The sequence below is a fragment of the Gasterosteus aculeatus genome, chromosome 4, assembly GCF_964276395.1.
Source record: "Gasterosteus aculeatus chromosome 4, fGasAcu3.hap1.1, whole genome shotgun sequence".
NCBI classification, from domain to species: Eukaryota; Metazoa; Chordata; class Actinopteri; order Perciformes; family Gasterosteidae; genus Gasterosteus; species Gasterosteus aculeatus.
The window spans coordinates 2,538,438-2,559,158 of NC_135691.1; the positions used below are offsets into that span (position 1 = coordinate 2,538,438).

At 43.5% G+C, this 20,721-nt stretch overlaps 1 protein-coding gene across 15 annotated transcripts in view; it reads left to right on the forward strand.

Annotated features, from left to right (window-relative positions):
• rapgef2b (Rap guanine nucleotide exchange factor 2b) overlaps nt 1–18,158 on the forward strand; it is an 88,131-nt gene extending 69,973 nt beyond the window's left edge. For 12 of the 15 annotated variants that reach the window (XR_013467530.1, XR_013467531.1, XR_013467534.1 and 9 more), the window contains 4 exons: nt 13,484–13,685; nt 13,769–14,253; nt 14,502–14,921; nt 15,711–18,158. Coding sequence is in view for 3 of the 15 variants with exons in the window: in XM_078102037.1 (XP_077958163.1) it covers nt 13,484–13,685; nt 13,769–14,253; nt 14,502–14,786; nt 15,711–15,736 (998 nt within the window). In the remaining 12 variants the exon portion in view is untranslated. The remainder of the gene's footprint in view (nt 1–13,483; nt 13,686–13,768; nt 14,254–14,501; nt 14,922–15,710) is intronic. The other 3 variants (XM_078102037.1, XM_078102038.1, XM_078102039.1) reach the window with 1 other exon arrangement.
• The last annotated feature ends 2,563 nt before the right edge of the window (nt 18,159–20,721 follow it).

Here is a 20,721-nt window from a genome sequence, read left to right on the forward strand (position 1 = left end):
ACTGAGTGATTAACAGTGAGAAGACGTCAGGGTGGAGGGGGGAGGGGGGGCGAGTGTCTTTATCATATTGGTCTGTTGACAGAAAGCATAGCTGCGTCATGTGACTCCACTAATCAGGTCACAAGGAGCAGCTGTGAGCCACAGACAGATCCTGCAGCGTGTGAGTGCTCGTAACCACGACAACGCCGCACCTGTGCGGCTGCAAGAGGGCAGACACAGAACAGCAAGTTACACAGAATCCACACCTCAAACAAATGAGAACCAGCGCAAAACTATAACAGCTATCTAAAAAATACGGCGTTTGTATGAGACCCAAGACTCTACCGAACGCGTGGATGTGCTTTTTTTGTCTGTCCGGTAATAAATACGGCTCCTATGGCCGTTTACAAAACGTGTACCTTGTGGATTTTTGTGAGAAATATGTCGGCAGATTTGTATTGGAGCCTATGGGGCTTTTGGCAGAGGTTGTGTCACTCAAACACTCCTTGCGCCAAAACTAAAAAACTCTGGGATTCCACGAACACATTAATCCAATCAGCACAACCATACCCTCATTAATCTGAAGAAATTAAGCCTCTAGAGTGTATACTTTGGCTGCAAGGACAGAAGTTCCATACTTTTTTAACCAGATTTCTGCGCTGCCCCACACTCTAGCCTCGAGCTCTCCACTCTAGCAGACGCAATACACACTCATGTAAAAGTCAGAAACGGAGCGAAAAACTAGTGAAACATAATCAGTGATTATGAAAAAAGTACAATAGATATCAAGAAGCAGTTTTTTTCATAAAATAGTTGAGACTTGTGTGAACATTTGAGAGTTGAAATGGTGTCTGTAGCTGAAAGATTGGCGAAGCTGAAAAATCTGAAAGTTGAAGAAGTTGAAGAGGATTTGAAAAGCAAACTCCATTTGAAAACCATGTTAAAATATTAACGATTATTGATTTATATAAATTCAAGCTTAAGAGGTAGAAAGCTGAAAAGTCATAGCCCTCAAGCCAGAAAGGAGCTGAACATTTTAATATTTGAAGGATTTTAATAGCTGAAAGTGTGAAGGAGTTGAAAGGTGGCACGGAAGAAATAGAAGAATAATAATAACTAGAAAAGGCATTTCCTGCTGAAAATGCGTTGGAATGCAAAAAGCTGAAAGCTGAAATGAACTTTTTAAAATAGCTGAAAATACAGAAAGTTGAAGGGAATTTGAATACATTTGCTGAAATTATAGATATTAGAAAAGCTGAAATGAATTTGAAATTGCTGAAAATACAGAAATGGGAGAAGCTGAAAGGAATTTCAATAGATTTGCTGAAAAAGCAGAAATGAAAACAGCTGAAATAAATTTGAAATATCGCAAAAAAATACAGAAATGAATATTGAAAAATTGCTGTTGATAGAGGCATAAGAATAGCTGAAATTATTTTAAAGAACTGCTGAAAATACAGGAAGTGGGGAAGCTGAATTTCAATAGATTTTCTAAAAACAGAAGTTGCAGGAGCTTAAATTTGTTTAAAATTGTTTGTAGTAATATTAGTAGTAGTATTAGTTATAATTGTGGTATTAGTAGTACTAGCAGTAATAGTAGGTTTAGTATCAATAGCAGTAGAAACAGCTGTAATACTATTAGCCATAGTCGTATTTGTAATAACATTAGTAGTAGTTGTAGTATTAATAGCAGTAGAAATACTAGTAGTATGGTAGTAGAAGTATCAGTTGTAGTACTAGAAGTACGAGTAATATTCGTAGTGGGAGACAGAATGTTTGTTATTCAAACTAAGAAGTTTTTAATTAATAGGCCTCATCACAAACATTACAGTAAAAATTCCCTCCATGTGGCTTTTATTTTGAAATTATTGGATTGGGTGGGTTGGGGGGGTGTAGATAGAGGGAGGGAGGGTGAGAGGGTGAGGAAGGGAGGGGTGGTGAGGAAGAGATAGAGGGAGAGAGAGAGAGAGGAGGAGAAATAGACAGACATACTGACTGAGAGTGATTAACAGTGAGAAGAGGTCAGGGTGGAGGGGGGAGGGGGGGCGAGTGTCTTTATCATATTGGTCTGTTGACAGAAAGCATAGCTGCGTCATGTGACTCCACTAATTACGTCATTGGAGCAGCTGTGAGTCACACAGAGATACTGCAGCGTGTTTACGAGTAACCACGGCAACGGCGCACCTATTGGATTGGGTGGGGTGGGGGGGTGTAGATAGAGGGAGGGAGGGTGAGAGGGTGAGGAAGGGAATGGTGGTGAGGAAGAGAGGGAGAGGGGAGGAGAATTAGACTGACTGACTGACTGAGAGTGATTAACAGTAAGTAGAGGTCAGGGTGGAGGGGGGAGGGGGGGCGAGTGTCTTTATCATATTGGTCTGTTGACAGAAAGCATAGCTGCGTCATGTGACTCCACTAATCAGGTCATAGGAGCGAGCAGCTGTGAGCCACAGACAGATCCTGCAGCATGTGAGTGCTCGTAACCACGACAACGGCGCACCTGTGCGGCTGCAAAAGTGCAGACACAGGACAGCGAGTTACACAGAATCCACACCTCAAACAAATGAGAACCAGCGCAAAACTATAACAGCTATCTAAAAAATACGGCGTTTGTATGAGACCCAAGACTCTACCGAACGCGTGGATGTGTTTTTATGTCTGTCCGGTAATAAATACGGCTCCTATGGCCGTTTACAAAACGTGTACCTTGTGGATTTTTGTGAGAAATATGTCGGCAGATTTGTATTGGAGCCTATGGGGCTTTTGGCAGAGGTTGTGTCACTCAAACACTCCTTGCGCCAAAACTAAAGAACTCTGGGATTCCATGAACACATTAATCCAATCAGCACAACCATACCCTCATTAATCTGAAGAAATGAAGCCTCTAGAGTGTATACTTTGGCTGCAAGGACAGAAGTTCCATATTTTTTTTACCAGATTCCTGCGATGCCCCACACTCTAGCCTCGAGCTCTCCACTCTAGCAGACGCAATACACACTCATGTAAAAGTCAGAAACGGAGCGAAGAACTAGTGAAACATAATCAGTGATTATGAAAAAAGTACAATAGATATCAAGAAGCAGTTTTTTTCATAAAATAGTTAAGACTTGTGTCAACATTTGAAAGTTGAAATGGTGTCTGTAGCTGAAAGATTTGCGAACCTGAAAAATCTGAAAGTTGAAGAAGTTTAGGAGGATTTGAAAGCAAACTCCATTTGAAAACCATGTTAAAATATTAATGATTATTGATTTATATAAATTCAAGCATAAGATGTAGAAAGCTGAAAAGTCATAGCCCTCAAGCCAGAAAGGAGCTGAACATTTTAATATTTGAAGGATTTTAATAGCTGAAAGTGTGAAGGAGTTGAAAGGTGCCGCGGAAGAAATAGAAGAAGTTGAAATAAAGATTCGAAGAACAATACTTGGAATGCATCTCAATGCATTCCAACAACTAGAAAATGCATTTCCTGCTGAAAATGCGTTGGAATGCAAAAAGCTGAAAGCTGAAATGAACTTTTTAAAATAGCTGAAAATACAGAAAGTTGAAGGGAATTTGAATACATTTGCTGAAATTATAGATATTAGAAAAGCTGAAATGAATTTGAAATTGCTGAAAATACAGAAATGGGAGAAGCTGAAAGGAATTTCAATAGATTTGCTGAAAAAGCAGAAATGAAAACAGCTGAAATAAATTTGAAATATTGCAAAAAAATACAGAAATGAATAGTGAAAAATTGCTGTTGATAGAGGCATAAGAATAGCTGAAATTATTTTAAAGAACTGCTGAAAATACAGGAAGTGGGGAAGCTGAATTTCAATAGATTTTCTAAAAACAGAAGTTGCAGGAGCTTAAAATTGTTTTAAAATTGTTTGTAGTAATATTAGTAGTAGTATTAGTTATAATTGTGGTATTAGTAGTACTAGCAGTAATAATAGGTTTAGTATCAATAGCAGTAGAAACAGCTGTAATACTATTAGCCATAGTCGTATTTGTAATAACATTAGTAGTAGTTGTAGTATTAATAGCAGTAGAAATACTAGTAGTATGGTAGTAGAAGTATCAGTTGTAGTACTAGAAGTACGAGTAATATTCGTAGTGGGAGACAGAATGTTTGTTATTCAAACTAAGAAGTTTTTAATTAATAGGCCTCATCACAAACATTACAGTAAAAATTCCCTCCATGTGGCTTTTATTTTGAAATTATTGGATTGGGTGGGTTGGGGGGGTGTAGATAGAGGGAGGGAGGGTGAGAGGGTGAGGAAGGGAGGGGTGGTGAGGAAGAGATAGAGGGAGAGAGAGAGGAGGAGAAATAGACAGACATACTGACTGACTGAGTGATTAACAGTTAGAAGAGGTCAGGGTGGAGGGGGGAGGGGGGGCGAGTGTCTTTATCATATTGGTCTGTTGACAGAAAGCATAGCTGCGTCATGTGACTCCACTAATCACGTCATTGGAGCAGCTGTGAGTCACACACAGAGATACTGCAGCGTGTTTACGAGTAACCACGGCAACGGCGCACCTATTGCATTGGGTGGGGTGGGGGGGTGTAGATAGAGGGAGGGAGGGTGAGAGGGTGAGGAAGGGAATGGTGGTGAGGAAGAGAGGGAGAGGGGAGGAGAATTAGACTGACTGACTGACTGAGAGTGATTAACAGTAAGTAGAGGTCAGGGGGGAGGGGGGAGGGGGGGCTAGTGTCTTTATCATATTGGTCTGTTGACAGAAAGCATAGCTGCGTCATGTGACTCCACTAATCACGTCATTGGAGCAGCTGTGAGTCACACACAGAGATACTGCAGCGTGTTTACGAGTAACCACGGCAACGGCGCACCTATTGGATTGGGTGGGGTGGGGGGGTGTAGATAGAGGGAGGGAGGGTGAGAGGGTGAGGAAGGGAATGGTGGTGAGGAAGAGAGGGAGAGGGGAGGAGAATTAGACTGACTGACTGACTGACAGTGATTAACAGTAAGTAGAGGTCAGTGTGGAGGGGGGAGGGGGGGCGAGTGTCTTTATCATATTGGTCTGTTGACAGAAAGCATAGCTGCGTCATGTGACTCCACTAATCAGGTCACAAGGAGCAGCTGTGAGCCACAGACAGATCCTGCAGCGTGTGAGTGCTCGTAACCACGACAACGACGCACCTGTGCGGCTGCAAAAGTGCAGACACAGGACAGCGAGTTACACAGAATCCACACCTCAAACAAATGAGAACCAGCGCAAAACTATAACAGCTATCTAAAAAATACGGCGTTTGTATGAGACCCAAGACTCTACCGAACGCGTGGATGTGTTTTTATGTCTGTCCGGTAATGAATACGGCTCCTATGGCCGTTGACAGAACGTGTACCTTGTGGATTTTTGTGAGAAATATGTCGGCAGATTTGTATTGGAGCCTATGGGGCTTTTGGCAGAGGTTGTGTCACTCAAACACTCCTTGCGCCAAAACTAAAAAACTCTGGGATTCCATGAACACATTAATCCAATCAGCACAACCATACCCTCATTAATCTGAAGAAATGAAGCCTCTAGAGTGTATACTTTGGCTGCAAGGACAGAAGTTCCATATTTTTTTAACCAGATTCCTGCGATGCCCCACACTCTAGCCTCGAGCTCTCCACTGTAGCAGACGCAATACACACTCATGTAAAAGTCAGAAACGGAGCGAAAAACTAGTGAAACATAATCAGTGATTATGAAAAAAGTACAATAGATATCAAGAAGCAGTTTTTTTCATAAAATAGTTAAGACTTGTGTCAACATTTAAAAGTTTAAATGGTGTCTGTAGCTGAAAGATTTGCAAAGCTGAAAAATCTGAAAGTTGAAGAAGTTTAGGAGGATTTGAAAGCAAACTCCATTTGAAAACCATGTTAAAATATTAATGATTATTGATTTATATAAATTCAAGCATAAGAGGTAGAAAGCTGAAAAGTCATAGCCCTCAAGCCAGAAAGGAGCTGAACATTTTAATATTTGAAGGATTTTAATAGCTGAAAATGTGAAGGAGTTGAAAGGGGGCGCGGAAGAAATAGAAGAAACATAATAATAAGTCGGAATAAAGATTCGAAGAACAATACTTGGAATGCATCTCAATGCATTCCAACAACTAGAAAATGCATTTCCTGCTGAAAATGCGTTGGAATGCAAAAAGCTGAAAGCTGAAATGAACTTTTTAAAATAGCTGAAAATACAGAAAGTTGAAGGGAATTTGAATACATTTGCTGAAATTATAGATATTAGAAAAGCTGAAATGAATTTGAAATTGCTGAAAATACAGAAATGGGAGAAGCTGAAAGGAATTTCAATAGATTTGCTGAAAAAGCAGAAATGAAAACAGCTGAAATAAATTTGAAATATTGCAAAAAAATACAGAAATGAATAGTGAAAAATTGCTGTTGATAGAGGCATAAGAATAGCTGAAATTATTTTAAAGAACTGCTGAAAATACAGGAAGTGGGGAAGCTGAATTTCAATAGATTTTCTAAAAACAGAAGTTGCAGGAGCTTAAATTTGTTTAAAATTGTTTGTAGTAATATTAGTAGTAGTATTAGTTATAATTGTGGTATTAGTAGTACTAGCAGTAATAGTAGGTTTAGTATCAATAGCAGTAGAAACAGCTGTAATACTATTAGCCATAGTCGTATTTGTAATAACATTAGTAGTAGTTGTAGTATTAATAGCAGTAGAAATACTAGTAGTATGGTAGTAGAAGTATCAGTTGTAGTACTAGAAGTACGAGTAATATTCGTAGTGGGAGACAGAATGTTTGTTATTCAAACTAAGAAGTTTTTAATTAATAGGCCTCATCACAAACATTACAGTAAAAATTCCCTCCATGTGGCTTTTATTTTGAAATGATTGGATTGGGTGGGTTGGGGGGGTGTAGATAGAGGGAGGGAGGGTGAGAGGGTGAGGAAGGGAGGGGTGGTGAGGAAGAGATAGAGGGAGAGAGAGAGGAGGAGAAATAGACAGACATACTGACTGACTGAGTGATTAACAGTGAGAAGAGGTCAGGGTGGAGGGGGGAGGGGGGGCGAGTGTCTTTATCATATTGGTCTGTTGACAGAAAGCATAGCTGCGTCATGTGACTCCACTAATCACGTCATTGGAGCAGCTGTGAGTCACACACAGAGATACTGCAGCGTGTTTACGAGTAACCACGGCAACGGCGCACCTATTGGATTGGGTGGGGTGGGGGGGTGTAGATAGAGGGAGGGAGGGTGAGAGGGTGAGGAAGGGAATGGTGGTGAGGAAGAGAGGGAGAGGGGAGGAGAATTAGACTGACTGACTGACTGAGAGTGATTAACAGTAAGTAGAGGTCAGGGGGGAGGGGGGAGGGGGGGCTAGTGTCTTTATCATATTGGTCTGTTGACAGAAAGCATAGCTGCGTCATGTGACTCCACTAATCAGGTCACAAGGAGCAGCTGTGAGCCACAGACAGATCCTGCAGCGTGTGAGTGCTCGTAACCACGACAACGACGCACCTGTGCGGCTGCAAAAGTGCAGACACAGGACAGCGAGTTACACAGAATCCACACCTCAAACAAATGAGAACCAGCGCAAAACTATAACAGCTATCTAAAAAATACGGCGTTTGTATGAGACCCAAGACTCTACCGAACGCGTGGATGTGCTTTTATGTCTGTCCGGTAATGAATACGGCTCCTATGGCCGTTGACAGAACGTGTACCTTGTGGATTTTTGTGAGAAATATGTCGGCAGATTTGTATTGGAGCCTATGGGGCTTTTGGCAGAGGTTGTGTCACTCAAACACTCCTTGCGCCAAAACTAAAAAACTCTGGGATTCCATGAACACATTAATCCAATCAGCACAACCATACCCTCATTAATCTGAAGAAATGAAGCCTCTAGAGTGTATACTTTGGCTGCAAGGACAGAAGTTCCATATTTTTTTAACCAGATTCCTGCGATGCCCCACACTCTAGCCTCGAGCTCTCCACTGTAGCAGACGCAATACACACTCATGTAAAAGTCAGAAACGGAGCGAAGAACTAGTGAAACATAATCAGTGATTATGAAAAAAGTACAATAGATATCCACAAGCAGTTTTTTTCATAAAATAGTTTAGACCTGTGTCAACATTTGAAAGTTTAAATGGTGTCTGTAGCTGAAAGATTTGCGAAGCTGAAAAATCTGAAAGTTGAAGAAGTTTAGGAGGATTTGAAAGCAAACTCCATTTGAAAACCATGTTAAAATATTAATGATTATTGATTTATATAAATTCAAGCATAAGAGGTAGAAAGCTGAAAAGTCATAGCCCTCAAGCCAGAAAGGAGCTGAACATTTTAATATTTGAACGGTTTTAATAGCTGAAAGTGTGAAGGAGTTGAAAGGTGCCGCGGAAGAAATAGAAGAAGCTGAAGAATAAAGATTCGAAGAACAATACTTGGAATGCATCTCAATGCATTCCAACTAACTAGAAAAGGCATTTCCTGCTGAAAATGCGTTGGAATGCAAAAAGCTGAAAGCTGCACTGAATATTTAAAAATAGCTGAAAATACAGAAAGTTGAAGGGAAGTTGAATACATTTGCTGAATATTTAAAAATAGCTGAAAATACAGAAAGTTGAAGGGAATTTGAGTACATTTGCTGAATATTTAAAAATAGCTGAAAATACAGAAACTCGAAGGGAATTTGAATACATTTGCTGAAATAAAAGATATTAGAAAAGCTGAAATTAATTTTAAATAGCTGAAAATACAGAAATGGGAGAAGCTGAAAGGAATTTCAATAGATTTGCTGAAAAAGCAGAAATGAAAACAGCTGAAATAAATGTGAAATATTGCAAAACAGAAGTTGCAGGAGCTTAAATGAATTTTAAAAAGTACAGAAATAACAAAAGCTGAGATGAATAAAAAGAGGTTTAAAATTGTTTGTAGTAATGTTAGTCGTAATTTGGGTATTAGTACTAGCAGTAGAAGTCGGTTTAGTATCAATAGCAGTAGAAACAGCTGGAATACTGATACTATTAGCCATAGTAGTATTTTTAATAACATTAGTAGTAGTTGTATTAATAGCAGTAGAAATACTAGTAGTATGGTAGTAGAAGTATCAGTTGTAGTTCTACTAGAAGTACTAGTAATATTCGTAGTGGTTATAGTAGTATTTGAAAGAGCAATGCGTATTTCAACGAAACCACTTCATGGTTAAGGTACAGATAATCATTGGGGCTTTTAGTTTGTAATGATGGAATTGGGTGAGGGGGGGTTGGGAGACAGAATGTTTGTTATTCAAACTAAGAAGTTTTTAATTAATAGGCCTCATCACAAACATTACAGTAAAAATTCCCTCCATGGGGCTTTTATTTTGAAATTATTGGATTGGGTGGGGTGGGGGGGTGTAGATAGAGGGAGGGAGGGTGAGGAAGGGAGGGGTAGTGAGGAAGAGATAGAGGGAGAGAGAGAGGAGGAGAAATAGACAGACATACTGACTGACTGAGTGATTAACAGTGAGAAGAGGTCAGGGTGGAGGGGGGAGGGGGGGCCAGTGTCTTTATCATATTGGTCTGTTGACAGTAAGCATAGCTGCGTCATGTGACTCCACTAATCAGGTCACAAGGAGCAGCTGTGAGCCACAGACAGATCCTGCAGCGTGTGAGTGCTCGTAACCACGACAACGCCGCACCTGTGCGGCTGCAAGAGGGCAGACACAGAACAGCAAGTTACACAGAATCCACACCTCAAACAAATGAGAACCAGCGCAAAACTATAACAGCTATCTAAAAAATACGGCGTTTGTATGAGACCCAAGACTCTACCGAACGCGTGGATGTGCTTTTTTTGTCTGTCCGGTAATAAATACGGCTCCTATGGCCGTTTACAAAACGTGTACCTTGTGGATTTTTGTGAGAAATATGTCGGCAGATTTGTATTGGAGCCTATGGGGCTTTTGGCAGAGGTTGTGTCACTCAAACACACCTTGCGCCAAAACTAAAGAACTCTGGGATTCCATGAACACATTAATCCAATCAGCACAACCATACCCTCATTAATCTGAAGAAATGAAGCCTCTAGAGTGTATACTTTGGCTGCAAGGACAAAAGTTCCATATTTTTTTAACCAGATTCCTGCGATCCCCCACACTCTAGCCTCGAGCTCTCCACTCTAGCAGACGCAATACACACTCATGTAAAAGTCAGAAACGGAGCGAAAAACTAGTGAAACATAATCAGTGATTATGAAAAAAGTACAATAGATATCAAGAAGCAGTTTTTTTCATAAAATAGTTGAGACTTGTGTGAACATTTGAGAGTTGAAATGGTGTCTGTAGCTGAAAGATTGGCGAAGCTGAAAAATCTGAAAGTTGAAGAAGTTGAAGAGGATTTGAAAAGCAAACTCCATTTGAAAACCATGTTAAAATATTAACGATTATTGATTTATATAAATTCAAGCTTAAGAGGTAGAAAGCTGAAAAGTCATAGCCCTCAAGCCAGAAAGGAGCTGAACATTTTAATATTTGAAGGATTTTAATAGCTGAAAGTGCGAAGGAGTTGAAAGGTGGCACGGAAGAAATAGAAGAATAATAACTAGAAAAGGCATTTCCTGCTGAAAATGCGTTGGAATGCAAAAAGCTGAAAGCTGAAATGAACTTTTTAAAATAGCTGAAAATACAGAAAGTTGAAGGGAATTTGAATACATTTGCTGAAATTATAGATATTAGAAAAGCTGAAATGAATTTGAAATTGCTGAAAATACAGAAATGGGAGAAGCTGAAAGGAATTTCAATAGATTTGCTGAAAAAGCAGAAATGAAAACAGCTGAAATAAATTTGAAATATTGCAAAAAAATACAGAAATGAATAGTGAAAAATTGCTGTTGATAGAGGCATAAGAATAGCTGAAATTATTTTAAAGAACTGCTGAAAATACAGGAAGTGGGGAAGCTGAATTTCAATAGATTTTCTAAAAACAGAAGTTGCAGGAGCTTAAATTTGTTTAAAATTGTTTGTAGTAATATTAGTAGTAGTATTAGTTATAATTGTGGTATTAGTAGTACTAGCAGTAATAGTAGGTTTAGTATCAATAGCAGTAGAAACAGCTGTAATACTATTAGCCATAGTCGTATTTGTAATAACATTAGTAGTAGTTGTAGTATTAATAGCAGTAGAAATACTAGTAGTATGGTAGTAGAAGTATCAGTTGTAGTACTAGAAGTACGAGTAATATTCGTAGTGGGAGACAGAATGTTTGTTATTCAAACTAAGAAGTTTTTAATTAATAGGCCTCATCACAAACATTACAGTAAAAATTCCCTCCATGTGGCTTTTATTTTGAAATTATTGGATTGGGTGGGTTGGGGGGGTGTAGATAGAGGGAGGGAGGGTGAGAGGGTGAGGAAGGGAGGGGTGGTGAGGAAGAGATAGAGGGAGAGAGAGAGGAGGAGAAATAGACAGACATACTGACTGACTGAGTGATTAACAGTGAGAAGAGGTCAGGGTGGAGGGGGGAGGGGGGGCGAGTGTCTTTATCATATTGGTCTGTTGACAGAAAGCATAGCTGCGTCATGTGACTCCACTAATCAGGTCATAGAAGCAGCTGTGAGTCACACACAGAGATACTGCAGCGTGTTTACGAGTAACCACGGCAACGGCGCACCTATTGCATTGGGTGGGGTGGGGGGGTGTAGATAGAGGGAGGGAGGGTGAGAGGGTGAGGAAGGGAATGGTGGTGAGGAAGAGAGGGAGAGGGGAGGAGAATTAGACTGACTGACTGACTGAGAGTGATTAACAGTAAGTAGAGGTCAGGGTGGAGGGGGGAGGGGGGGCGAGTGTCTTTATCATATTGGTCTGTTGACAGAAAGCATAGCTGCGTCATGTGACTCCACTAATCAGGTCACAAGGAGCAGCTGTGAGCCACAGACAGAGATCCTGCAGCGTGTGAGTGCTCGTAACCACGACAACGGCGCACCTGTGATCATTAACGAGCTGCTGCAAAAGACAGAGACATGGCAGCAAGTTACACAGAATCCACACCTCACACAAATGAGAACCAGCGCAAAACTATAACAGCTATCTAAAAAATACGGCGTTTGTATGAGACCCAAGACTCTACCGAACGCGTGGATGTGTTTTTATGTCTGTCCGGTAATAAATACGGCTCCTATGGCCGTTTACAAAACGTGTACCTTGTGGATTTTTGTGAGAAATATGTCGGCAGATTTGTATTGGAGCCTATGGGGCTTTTGCCAGAGGTTGTGTCACTCAAACACTCCTTGCGCCAAAACTAAAAAACTCTGGGATTCCATGAACACATTAATCCAATCAGCACAACCATACCCTCATTAATCTGAAGAAATGAAGCCTCTAGAGTGTATACTTTGGCTGCAAGGACAGAAGTTCCATACTTTTTTAACCAGATTTCTGCGCTGCTCCACACTCTAGCCTCGAGGTCCCGCCTCTAGCAGACGCAATACACACTCATGTAAAAGTCAGAAACGGAGCGAAGAACTAGTGAAACATAATCAGTGATTATGAAAAAAGTACAATAGATATCAAGAAGCAGTTTTTTTCATAAAATAGTTAAGACTTGTGTCAACATTTAAAAGTTTAAATGGTGTCTGTAGCTGAAAGATTTGCAAAGCTGAAAAATCTGAAAGTTGAAGAAGTTTAGGAGGATTTGAAAGCAAACTCCATTTGAAAACCATGTTAAAATATTAATGATTATTGATTTATATAAATTCAAGCATAAGAGGTAGAAAGCTGAAAAGTCATAGCCCTCAAGCCAGAAAGGAGCTGAACATTTTAATATTTGAAGGATTTTAATAGCTGAAAATGTGAAGGAGTTGAAAGGGGGCGCGGAAGAAATAGAAGAAACATAATAATAAGTCGGAATAAAGATTCGAAGAACAATACTTGGAATGCATCTCAATGCATTCCAACAATAAAGATTAGAAGAACAATACTTGGAATGCATCTCAATGCATTCCAACAATAAGTCGGAAATAAAGATTAGAAGAACAATACTTGGAATGCATCTCAATGCATTCCAACAATAAGTCGGAAATAAAGATTCGAAGAACAATACTTGGAATGCATCGTTAATGCATTCCAACAATGAATGAAAAAAGGGAAATATTGAGTATTTATGTTGATACTTTGCTTTTAAACTCCGCGTGTCATCAAATGACACCATGACATTCGCTTATTACTACAAAACATAAAACGTAAAGAATGTGTTTTTTCTCCAGCAGTGTTTTTTGGAGTTTGTTCTAAGACCTTTTTTGTGTAATTTCACGCTCATTGTCTAAAGGTTTCCTCACTCTTCAGCGGCTTGCTGAAGCAAACTGCCTTTTAAATAGGAATCCAATGCACTGATCTCTAAAGTAACTCTACACTCATCCCCCCCAGTGTGTGTGAAGGCACAGACTGAGATGAGGCATGTGAGCAGGATTCATTTTCCCGTCGGACCCAGTCTTCATGCAGGACGCCGCGTTAAGATCTCTCGATTAGCGGCTCCTTCCTTCTATAGTCGAACATTTCCCCGTCTCTCCTCCAGGTTACAACCGGATGGGAGACGCCTACTCGGACTCCGGTCACAGCGAGATCTCCTCCCGCTCCAGCCTCGTCAGCAACTCCTCTTTCGACATGGCCCACGATGAGCGGAGACTCCGGCACTCCGGGGGAGGCGGGGAGTCGCACATCGGGGGACAGCGGCTGGAGCGACGACCCGCCACCGACCCCGACCAGTACAGCCTCGGGTAGGAAACGGAGCCCCATCCGGAGCGCAGCTCTGTTAAAAAACAACCTCTTGGGTAATCCTTAACTTGCCTCCTCTCCGTAGGTCGTATTCATCCATGCAGGACTGTCGGGGCATTTACGTCGGCTGCCCCACAGTGCTCTCCTCCCCCAGTTCGGAGGAGCTGACTCAGGATCAGGGCGACCGCGTTTCCCTCGACGCGGCCGACAGCGGCCGCGGCTCCTGGACTTCCTGCTCCTCTGGTTCCCACGACAACATCCAGACCATGCAACAGGGGCGCAGCTGGGAGACTCTGGCGCCCGGCGGACATGAGGCCTTGTTGGGGGGACACGCGGCACTGTGGGCGGCTCAGGCCAGGGGGAGCTGGGCGTCGGCCAGCTCGTCCTCCTCGGCGGCGTACTGGGGCGAGGACTCCGAGGGCGACACCGGCACCATCAAGAGGAGAGGAGGGAAGGACGTCAACGCCGACCCGGAGACCAGTAGCATCACCTCCACCGGGTCGGAGGAGGCCAAGCAGCTGGGCCGCCCCTCCCCGTCGCCCATCACCACCGGGGGCAAAGGCGTCCTCTGTGAGTCACTGCCCCTCGCAGCCCGGGTGGATTCGATGAAGTTTATAGAGTTAAAGTTGTCGAGGTTGAGGGAAAAGGAAGAAAACTGTGTGGGGAAAATGTTAAACATCAAGGGGTCTCATTGTTACCTTACTTTTTTTCACAACTTGTTAGTCAGTGGGTACAAGAAATTTATGAAATCACATTTTCAAAGTATTCCTCGCAGATAAATACTGCTCTGAACGTTCATTTCTTTTGTTTCCCTTCAGCGCGGAAAGAGAGCCGCTATCGTGAGCCCCCCCCGACGCCCCCCGGCTACACCGCCCTGACCATCTCCGACCTCGCCGAAGGGCAGCACCCGGCCCCGTCCGTCCCGGCGGCCGCGGCGGCCCCCCACACGGGCCGCCGGCCCCCGGACTACAGCACGGCCCTGCAGCGCTCGCGCATGGTCACCCAGTCGCCCGACTCCCAGCAGGGGGCCAAGCAGCGGCCGGGGGGCGTCCACCGCACGCGCTCGCCGGCCGGGGAGCAGGAGGCCGAGGAGGGAGCGGAGGGTGAGTCCTTGTCTTCCGCACTAATCGCTCTGAGGAAGCCAAAGCCAGTGGCACGGCGCACACCCGAGACCCCCAGACCATGAGAGAGTGTGTGTGTACGGGGGTCAAGAGGCAGGGCCCCTCTCCCCGAGGCAGGTAAACACTCATTTATCAGGTTGAGCCCCGCCTCTCCTCCCCTCCACTCCGATGAACCCGCATGTGAACAGGAGCACACGCTTCGGACTGAGACCGATCATTCCATCACACCGCGTCCCACCAGCAGGTCCCCCTTCAAATTACAATTCAAGGCTCCCAACGTCGAAGCCACGTCCACCCGTTTGGTATTTTCCATCTGGGAATTGTTCATTTGGAGCGGGACCCTAACCCTCAACATGTCATCGTGCATGAGTCATACTGGTTAGACCATCAGCAGGCACAGTGCTGTTAGACCCCCCCCCCCCCCCCCTGAGAGCATGCACCTCCATTCTCCTGCACCAGCACGCACCCACTCGCCTGCAGATGCATTCTGTGTGTTTGTACGATTGTAGAAACTCTTTCTAGCCGTGCAAGTGTTTTTTAAAAGGATTTTCTGAATTTAGAAATAATGTTTGATGTAAATGTGCCTAAAGACTGTTTTGCATCCGCTGCCCTTTGATAGACGTTACAGAGAAAAACTTTAAAAAAATGTTTTAATTAAATTAAATTTAAATTTAAATTATTAAACATTTACAGGAATCAAAAGGATTCAAATGATTTTGCTAATATTTTAAAAGAAGTACAAATTTGGTCCCTGACACTTAAAATAATCAGTGGAAATGATTCTTTATGTTTTTGTTTCTCTGTGAGTCGCTCAACACTGACGATCTCTTAGGGGGTTTTATTACGTTTCTAGAAGTTTGCACGTCCACCTCCAATGGAAGCTCTGCCTGTCTTGTCTGTCCACAGAGGATGAACAGGTGTCGGCAGTCTGAGGGACGGCGGTGGACGTCCTCTTGCGGTGGCCTGAAGTCCCCCCCCCCCCCCCCTGGTCTTGGGTGTGCAGGGTTAAAGACACTGACCAATGGACTCATCATCAGTTACGTACGTGCCTGCCTCCTCCACTCGGCTCTCCCTCACGATTGGCGCCCCCCCCCCCCCCCCCCCCGCCCCCCCCCCCCCCCCCCCCCCTTGCCTTAAAGCATCATCTGGGGTTGACGGACCCTGCATGCAAAAAATACTGTGAAGAAGAGATGAAGGTCAAAGACGACGACAAAATGCCGGCACTTTGGGGAGTGAAGACTAGAGAAACCGAACCGGTGCCGGAGGGGTCGGCCCGGCAACACACACACACACACACACACACACACACACACAAAAAGACGACGGAAGAAATGAAGGCAGGTCGTTTGGAGACAGAAGAAGAAACGGTTGACTTGACGCTCACGTTTTCAATTTCCCACGACATTTTCATTTCTTTTTTTTCTCTGTTGGTGTTATTTCCTCTGACTGATTGCACCCGGCGGGCCGAAAGAGAGGAACCAAGTCGGCCCGTTTCTCTGCCTGGAATGAAACGACCCGTCTGTCTAGTGTTTGGAACCGTACATCCAGTATTATCTCGTGTCTCGCATGTGAGAACTTTCCGAAGTGTTGGTTCGAATCCGAGTGAGGAGGGGAGCCCCGCAGGGGGAACCAACCAACACACACAATTCATTATCTGAGAAATAGCACTTTCAGCACAATCCGAGATGTCAGCGGACATTTGGACACCCGGGTGTGAGTGAACCACGTCGCCCGTGTTTCCTCCACCCTGTTGCTTGCTGTTACGTCGGGAGAATCCTCTTTCGTTACTGGCCCGTCGGCGACACCGAAAAGCACAGAGGCGATTGGCCACCTGCTGATTCCGAGGTAACCACGGTAACTAAAGCCACGCTGCGGCCGAGAGGAAGTGAGCGCTGATGTCGGGGGTGAGCGGACTCGAGAAGTCGCCTCGTCCCTTTTTTGTTTTGTGGTGAAGGATCACAGACAAACAGCTGCCAACCTGTAAATTGTGACTTAACTGTCTACGTTTCTACCAGTGATCTTGTACAGAGTCTTATAACACACGTATCTCCCCTTCAACATAAAAACATCTGCAAATCCTCCTTTTTTTTTTTTTTTTTTTTGTGAATCTGTGAATGTCCAAAGCGCCTTACGAAGCCGTGACCGCGTACATTTCTTTGCCTGGTTGTTCCATCACGAATCACCTTTGTTCCAAGAGATCGAGTCTTGAATCGAGCAAAAGTGGAGTGAAATGCCTTATTCAAGACCCCCCCCCCCCCCCCCCAACCCGCTCCCCCGCGCCAACCAAGACGCTTTTTCACAGCTTACGACTCCGTACAAGATGAAGCAGAGCTTTTTCTTCCCGTTGGACCGTTTGCATCCTCCGAATCCCGTCTCTGTTACAGACATCAGCTCGGTGGACGCTGGTTGCATATCGCTGACGCCTGAATCCGTCTGTCCCTCTGTATCTCGCCGTCAAACGAAGACCGATGATTTATGTGTGTTTTTTTTTTTTGTGGAGACTCCGGTGGGGAAGTTGAAGATTTTCTTTTTCGAGGCCGCCAGTCGGAACGATCAGAAATCCAGTTGTGCAAATGAAGGTTCGCTTGTCTTTCGTCGCGCTGATCACATTGATCGGTCCTGGAGGCGACAGACTGAGAAAGAGACGAGTGCAGAGCCCCCCCCCCCCCCCCCCCCCCCCGCTCTGTCACTAAACACCAATGAATTCCTGGGTTTCCTTTTGTTAGTGTAATTCTTTTGTAATGGCTGCGGATAGATTGTTGATAATTTGTTTGTAACACAGTGGTGCATCATTCAACTCTGAAGATAGTGTGCATATTAGCGGGCCGAGTCCCGTTTCGAAAAACAAAAAGTTGCACAAATATGTACAAGCGTAAAGATAAGTGTGGTAGGTAGAACTGCTACCCCGTCGATGTGTGATGTCAGTGAGAAATGTACATTTAGCTGGTGATGACTTTCTTTTCTTCATTTCTTCTTTCACTACTTTGACCTGTATGTCTTTTAAAAAGACAATCGGTGGAGTACGTATCGGTTGTTTTTGTATTTTTAATACAATAATTGTAAATATTGGTTATATTTTTGTTCAAATGTACTATGTTTATGCCTCAACAGCCAGTTTATATGAAGCTGGGAATCAATAAATACTGCATAAAGAATCAATACATAGGTTTAAATGCACTTATTCATTTCTTCTGCATTTTGATGTCTATTAGTTTTTTTCCTCCTTCAGAAGAGTTTTTTTCCCCAGATACCGTCTAGTGTTTGCACAAGTCATGGAAGCAATTTGAAAGGTGTAACTCGTACTTTTCTATCTGACCAGAGTGTGTCAGAATTAATAAAAAAGAGATTAAAGTCTCTCCTTGCTTTTATTTACTGGTTGTGTATTGTCTTGTTGTAGAACTTTGAAACAAGTCCCAACACGTTTGTTTTCTGATTTGTGGTTTGATTTAATAATATTCAATATATCCAACTGCACCTGTAAGGAAAATGACTGTTGTCATTGGTGTTTGGGGGATACATGCTGTTGATATTAATCATACATTTCATTTGATGCTTATTTTTTTTTCGTTTTTACTGTAATTGCTAAGATTAACCTGTATTTTAAATGACTTAGAGGAAGATTGATCTACCATGAATAAAACACAATGCCGAAAAATGTTTATTTATACCATTGGATAAATCACCCATGGCAACAAAAGAAACAAAAGGGTTCATTAATAAGTTTGATATAAATATGTTTTACTTGTTGAGAACAAGCCGGATTTCAAACCACAAGAGCGCGCAAATCAAACCTCCCCGCGATGACCGACCGTGTCTCTACAGTTAGAAACGTAACGTGCAAAATGGTCCTAAAGTTATTTTTCATAAACGCATCGCGAAGCCGCTTCCTCTGAAACACCCGCACGTGTCTTCATTGTTGTTGCCATAACTGCTGCGCGGGTCTGACGTTCTGCCGCGTCACGGCTCATGACGTCACATCGGCGCTGTCACTCACGAATCGTACAAGGGGGCGGAGCTCCTCGCGGAGGATCTGGGAGATAAGAGTCATTTTTGGGGAGTTAAGGTGCTGGAAACGTGGGCCAACGTTCCGTATCTTTGGAAGTCTGTGCAAAAATAACCAAACGGCTCCGTGCGCGCTGCCGTTCGCTGTAGCATTTGTTTTTTATTGATAAGGAGACTAACTGGTCTGACTTCGAAAGGAAGCGTGATGTTAGTTTGTTTTACTACATCTGCAAACTACCCATTTTTTAAATGTTTTTTAATGCATTCATTCACTTGATTTCTCATTCGCAAGGTGTCAACAAAAACGGCTTCAAATACTTTTTTTTCTTTTAAATCTTGCCTCAAAAGAATTGTTTTCATCGAGATAAAGCATCTGCAGAATAAAATAAAAAAAATCAATCTCCCTGCAGTCGGCTGCATTAGAAAGATAACGGATGTGCAACAGGAACAACGAGATAAAAACAGCCGCATTAAATCAGAGAGGAGACGAATCTGTAATCTGAGTCCCCGTTGGAGGCGATGATGCGTTCACGGCTCACTCGGCTCTGTGACTGCGCTGTGCCCAAAGAGCCACCAGGGGGCACTCTTCGCTGTTGAATGCCGCCAGATGGAACAGCTTTCCCGGGGCAACGGCTCTTATCGAGGGGTAGCAGGCAGCCGATGGCCCTCAGTAGATAGCCGGCTGGTTGTCGAGCCGTGCCCAATCGGGGCGCCCGCGGGTCACATTTAGGGGCCCGTCTGGAGTCCTTTCATGCTAAATTGGATGAAGGCAGAAGCACTGGAGCTGAGCGGAGTGGAGATGTCACAGCGCTCTCCGGCCTGTGTGCGGAGGCCAGACGCTTCAGCTCCAAGAGGAGAGAAAGATGAATGGGTCCAGGTGCCGTGGAATCCAGTGGCGGTGGAGGTAAGAGAGCAGTTTACAGCAGCATTTTGTTGTTCCGATTATGAATAATGTTCCACATTTCCCGCGGCTCATTAAGCAATTGGTGCGGTTTTATTACCAAGCACTCCTGTAGAGAGCCTGTGATGTAACGTCAGGATGGGGTTCTATATTTGCCGCAGGTTCCTACCCGGGATTCTTACATTTCATGATTCTCTCAGATATTTTATGTAAGAAACCCTTTCTATTACATCTTTGAAATGTGTCTGCTCTCAGTATGAGGTGATAACATGAAACATTTTCTATAGGCTAAAGCTCATTTCTTCATTTCTTCACAGATTCTGTCCTTTTTAGCTTCCATAACCGCAATCCCACCTCCAAAAAGCATTCAGCGCTGTAAAAAAACCCCACTATTTTGAGCTACAACAATACTTTGGGATATCATACACTCACAAAAAGAAAGCATGCTACAAACCAGCAATAAGGACGGATAAATCCATTTTTTTTTTTTAGATAAGCTGTGTTACGTGTGGAAGAGGAACCTTTTTTCCCTCGACTCTGCTGCTGCGGCTCTCGTCTCCCAACGAGATGAGCAGATAGTGAGGAGCACCTGCACATAGATGAGAGGAGGGCGCCTCCCTGTAAGCAGGCAACAAAGCCAATCTCCCACAGGACTCTTTCTGCGACGTCCCGCCTCTCTTTGGAGGTGTTGTACAGTCGCACATCCGTCAGCAGAGGCCGTCCCAGTGTGTCTCGCAGCTCTGCACTGGTCCCATGAATAAATCTGTGCCTTCCTGCGCCCTGATGCCTCTGAGAAGCGACTTGCACGTCGTCTCACGCGGTAATGACTCTCTTGTCATTCATTGTGCACACAGAAGATCCCTCAGAGCGGTAAAACATCTGCTCGGCGTCTGGAGTTTCCGCGGAGGAAAAATCAGGGACAAGTATGTTCTGCATGCATCCCAGTCAATCTTCTCACATTATTCTCGGCACGTAGGAGGAGGCACCTCCCATGTCTCACATAGAGGAGGCTAT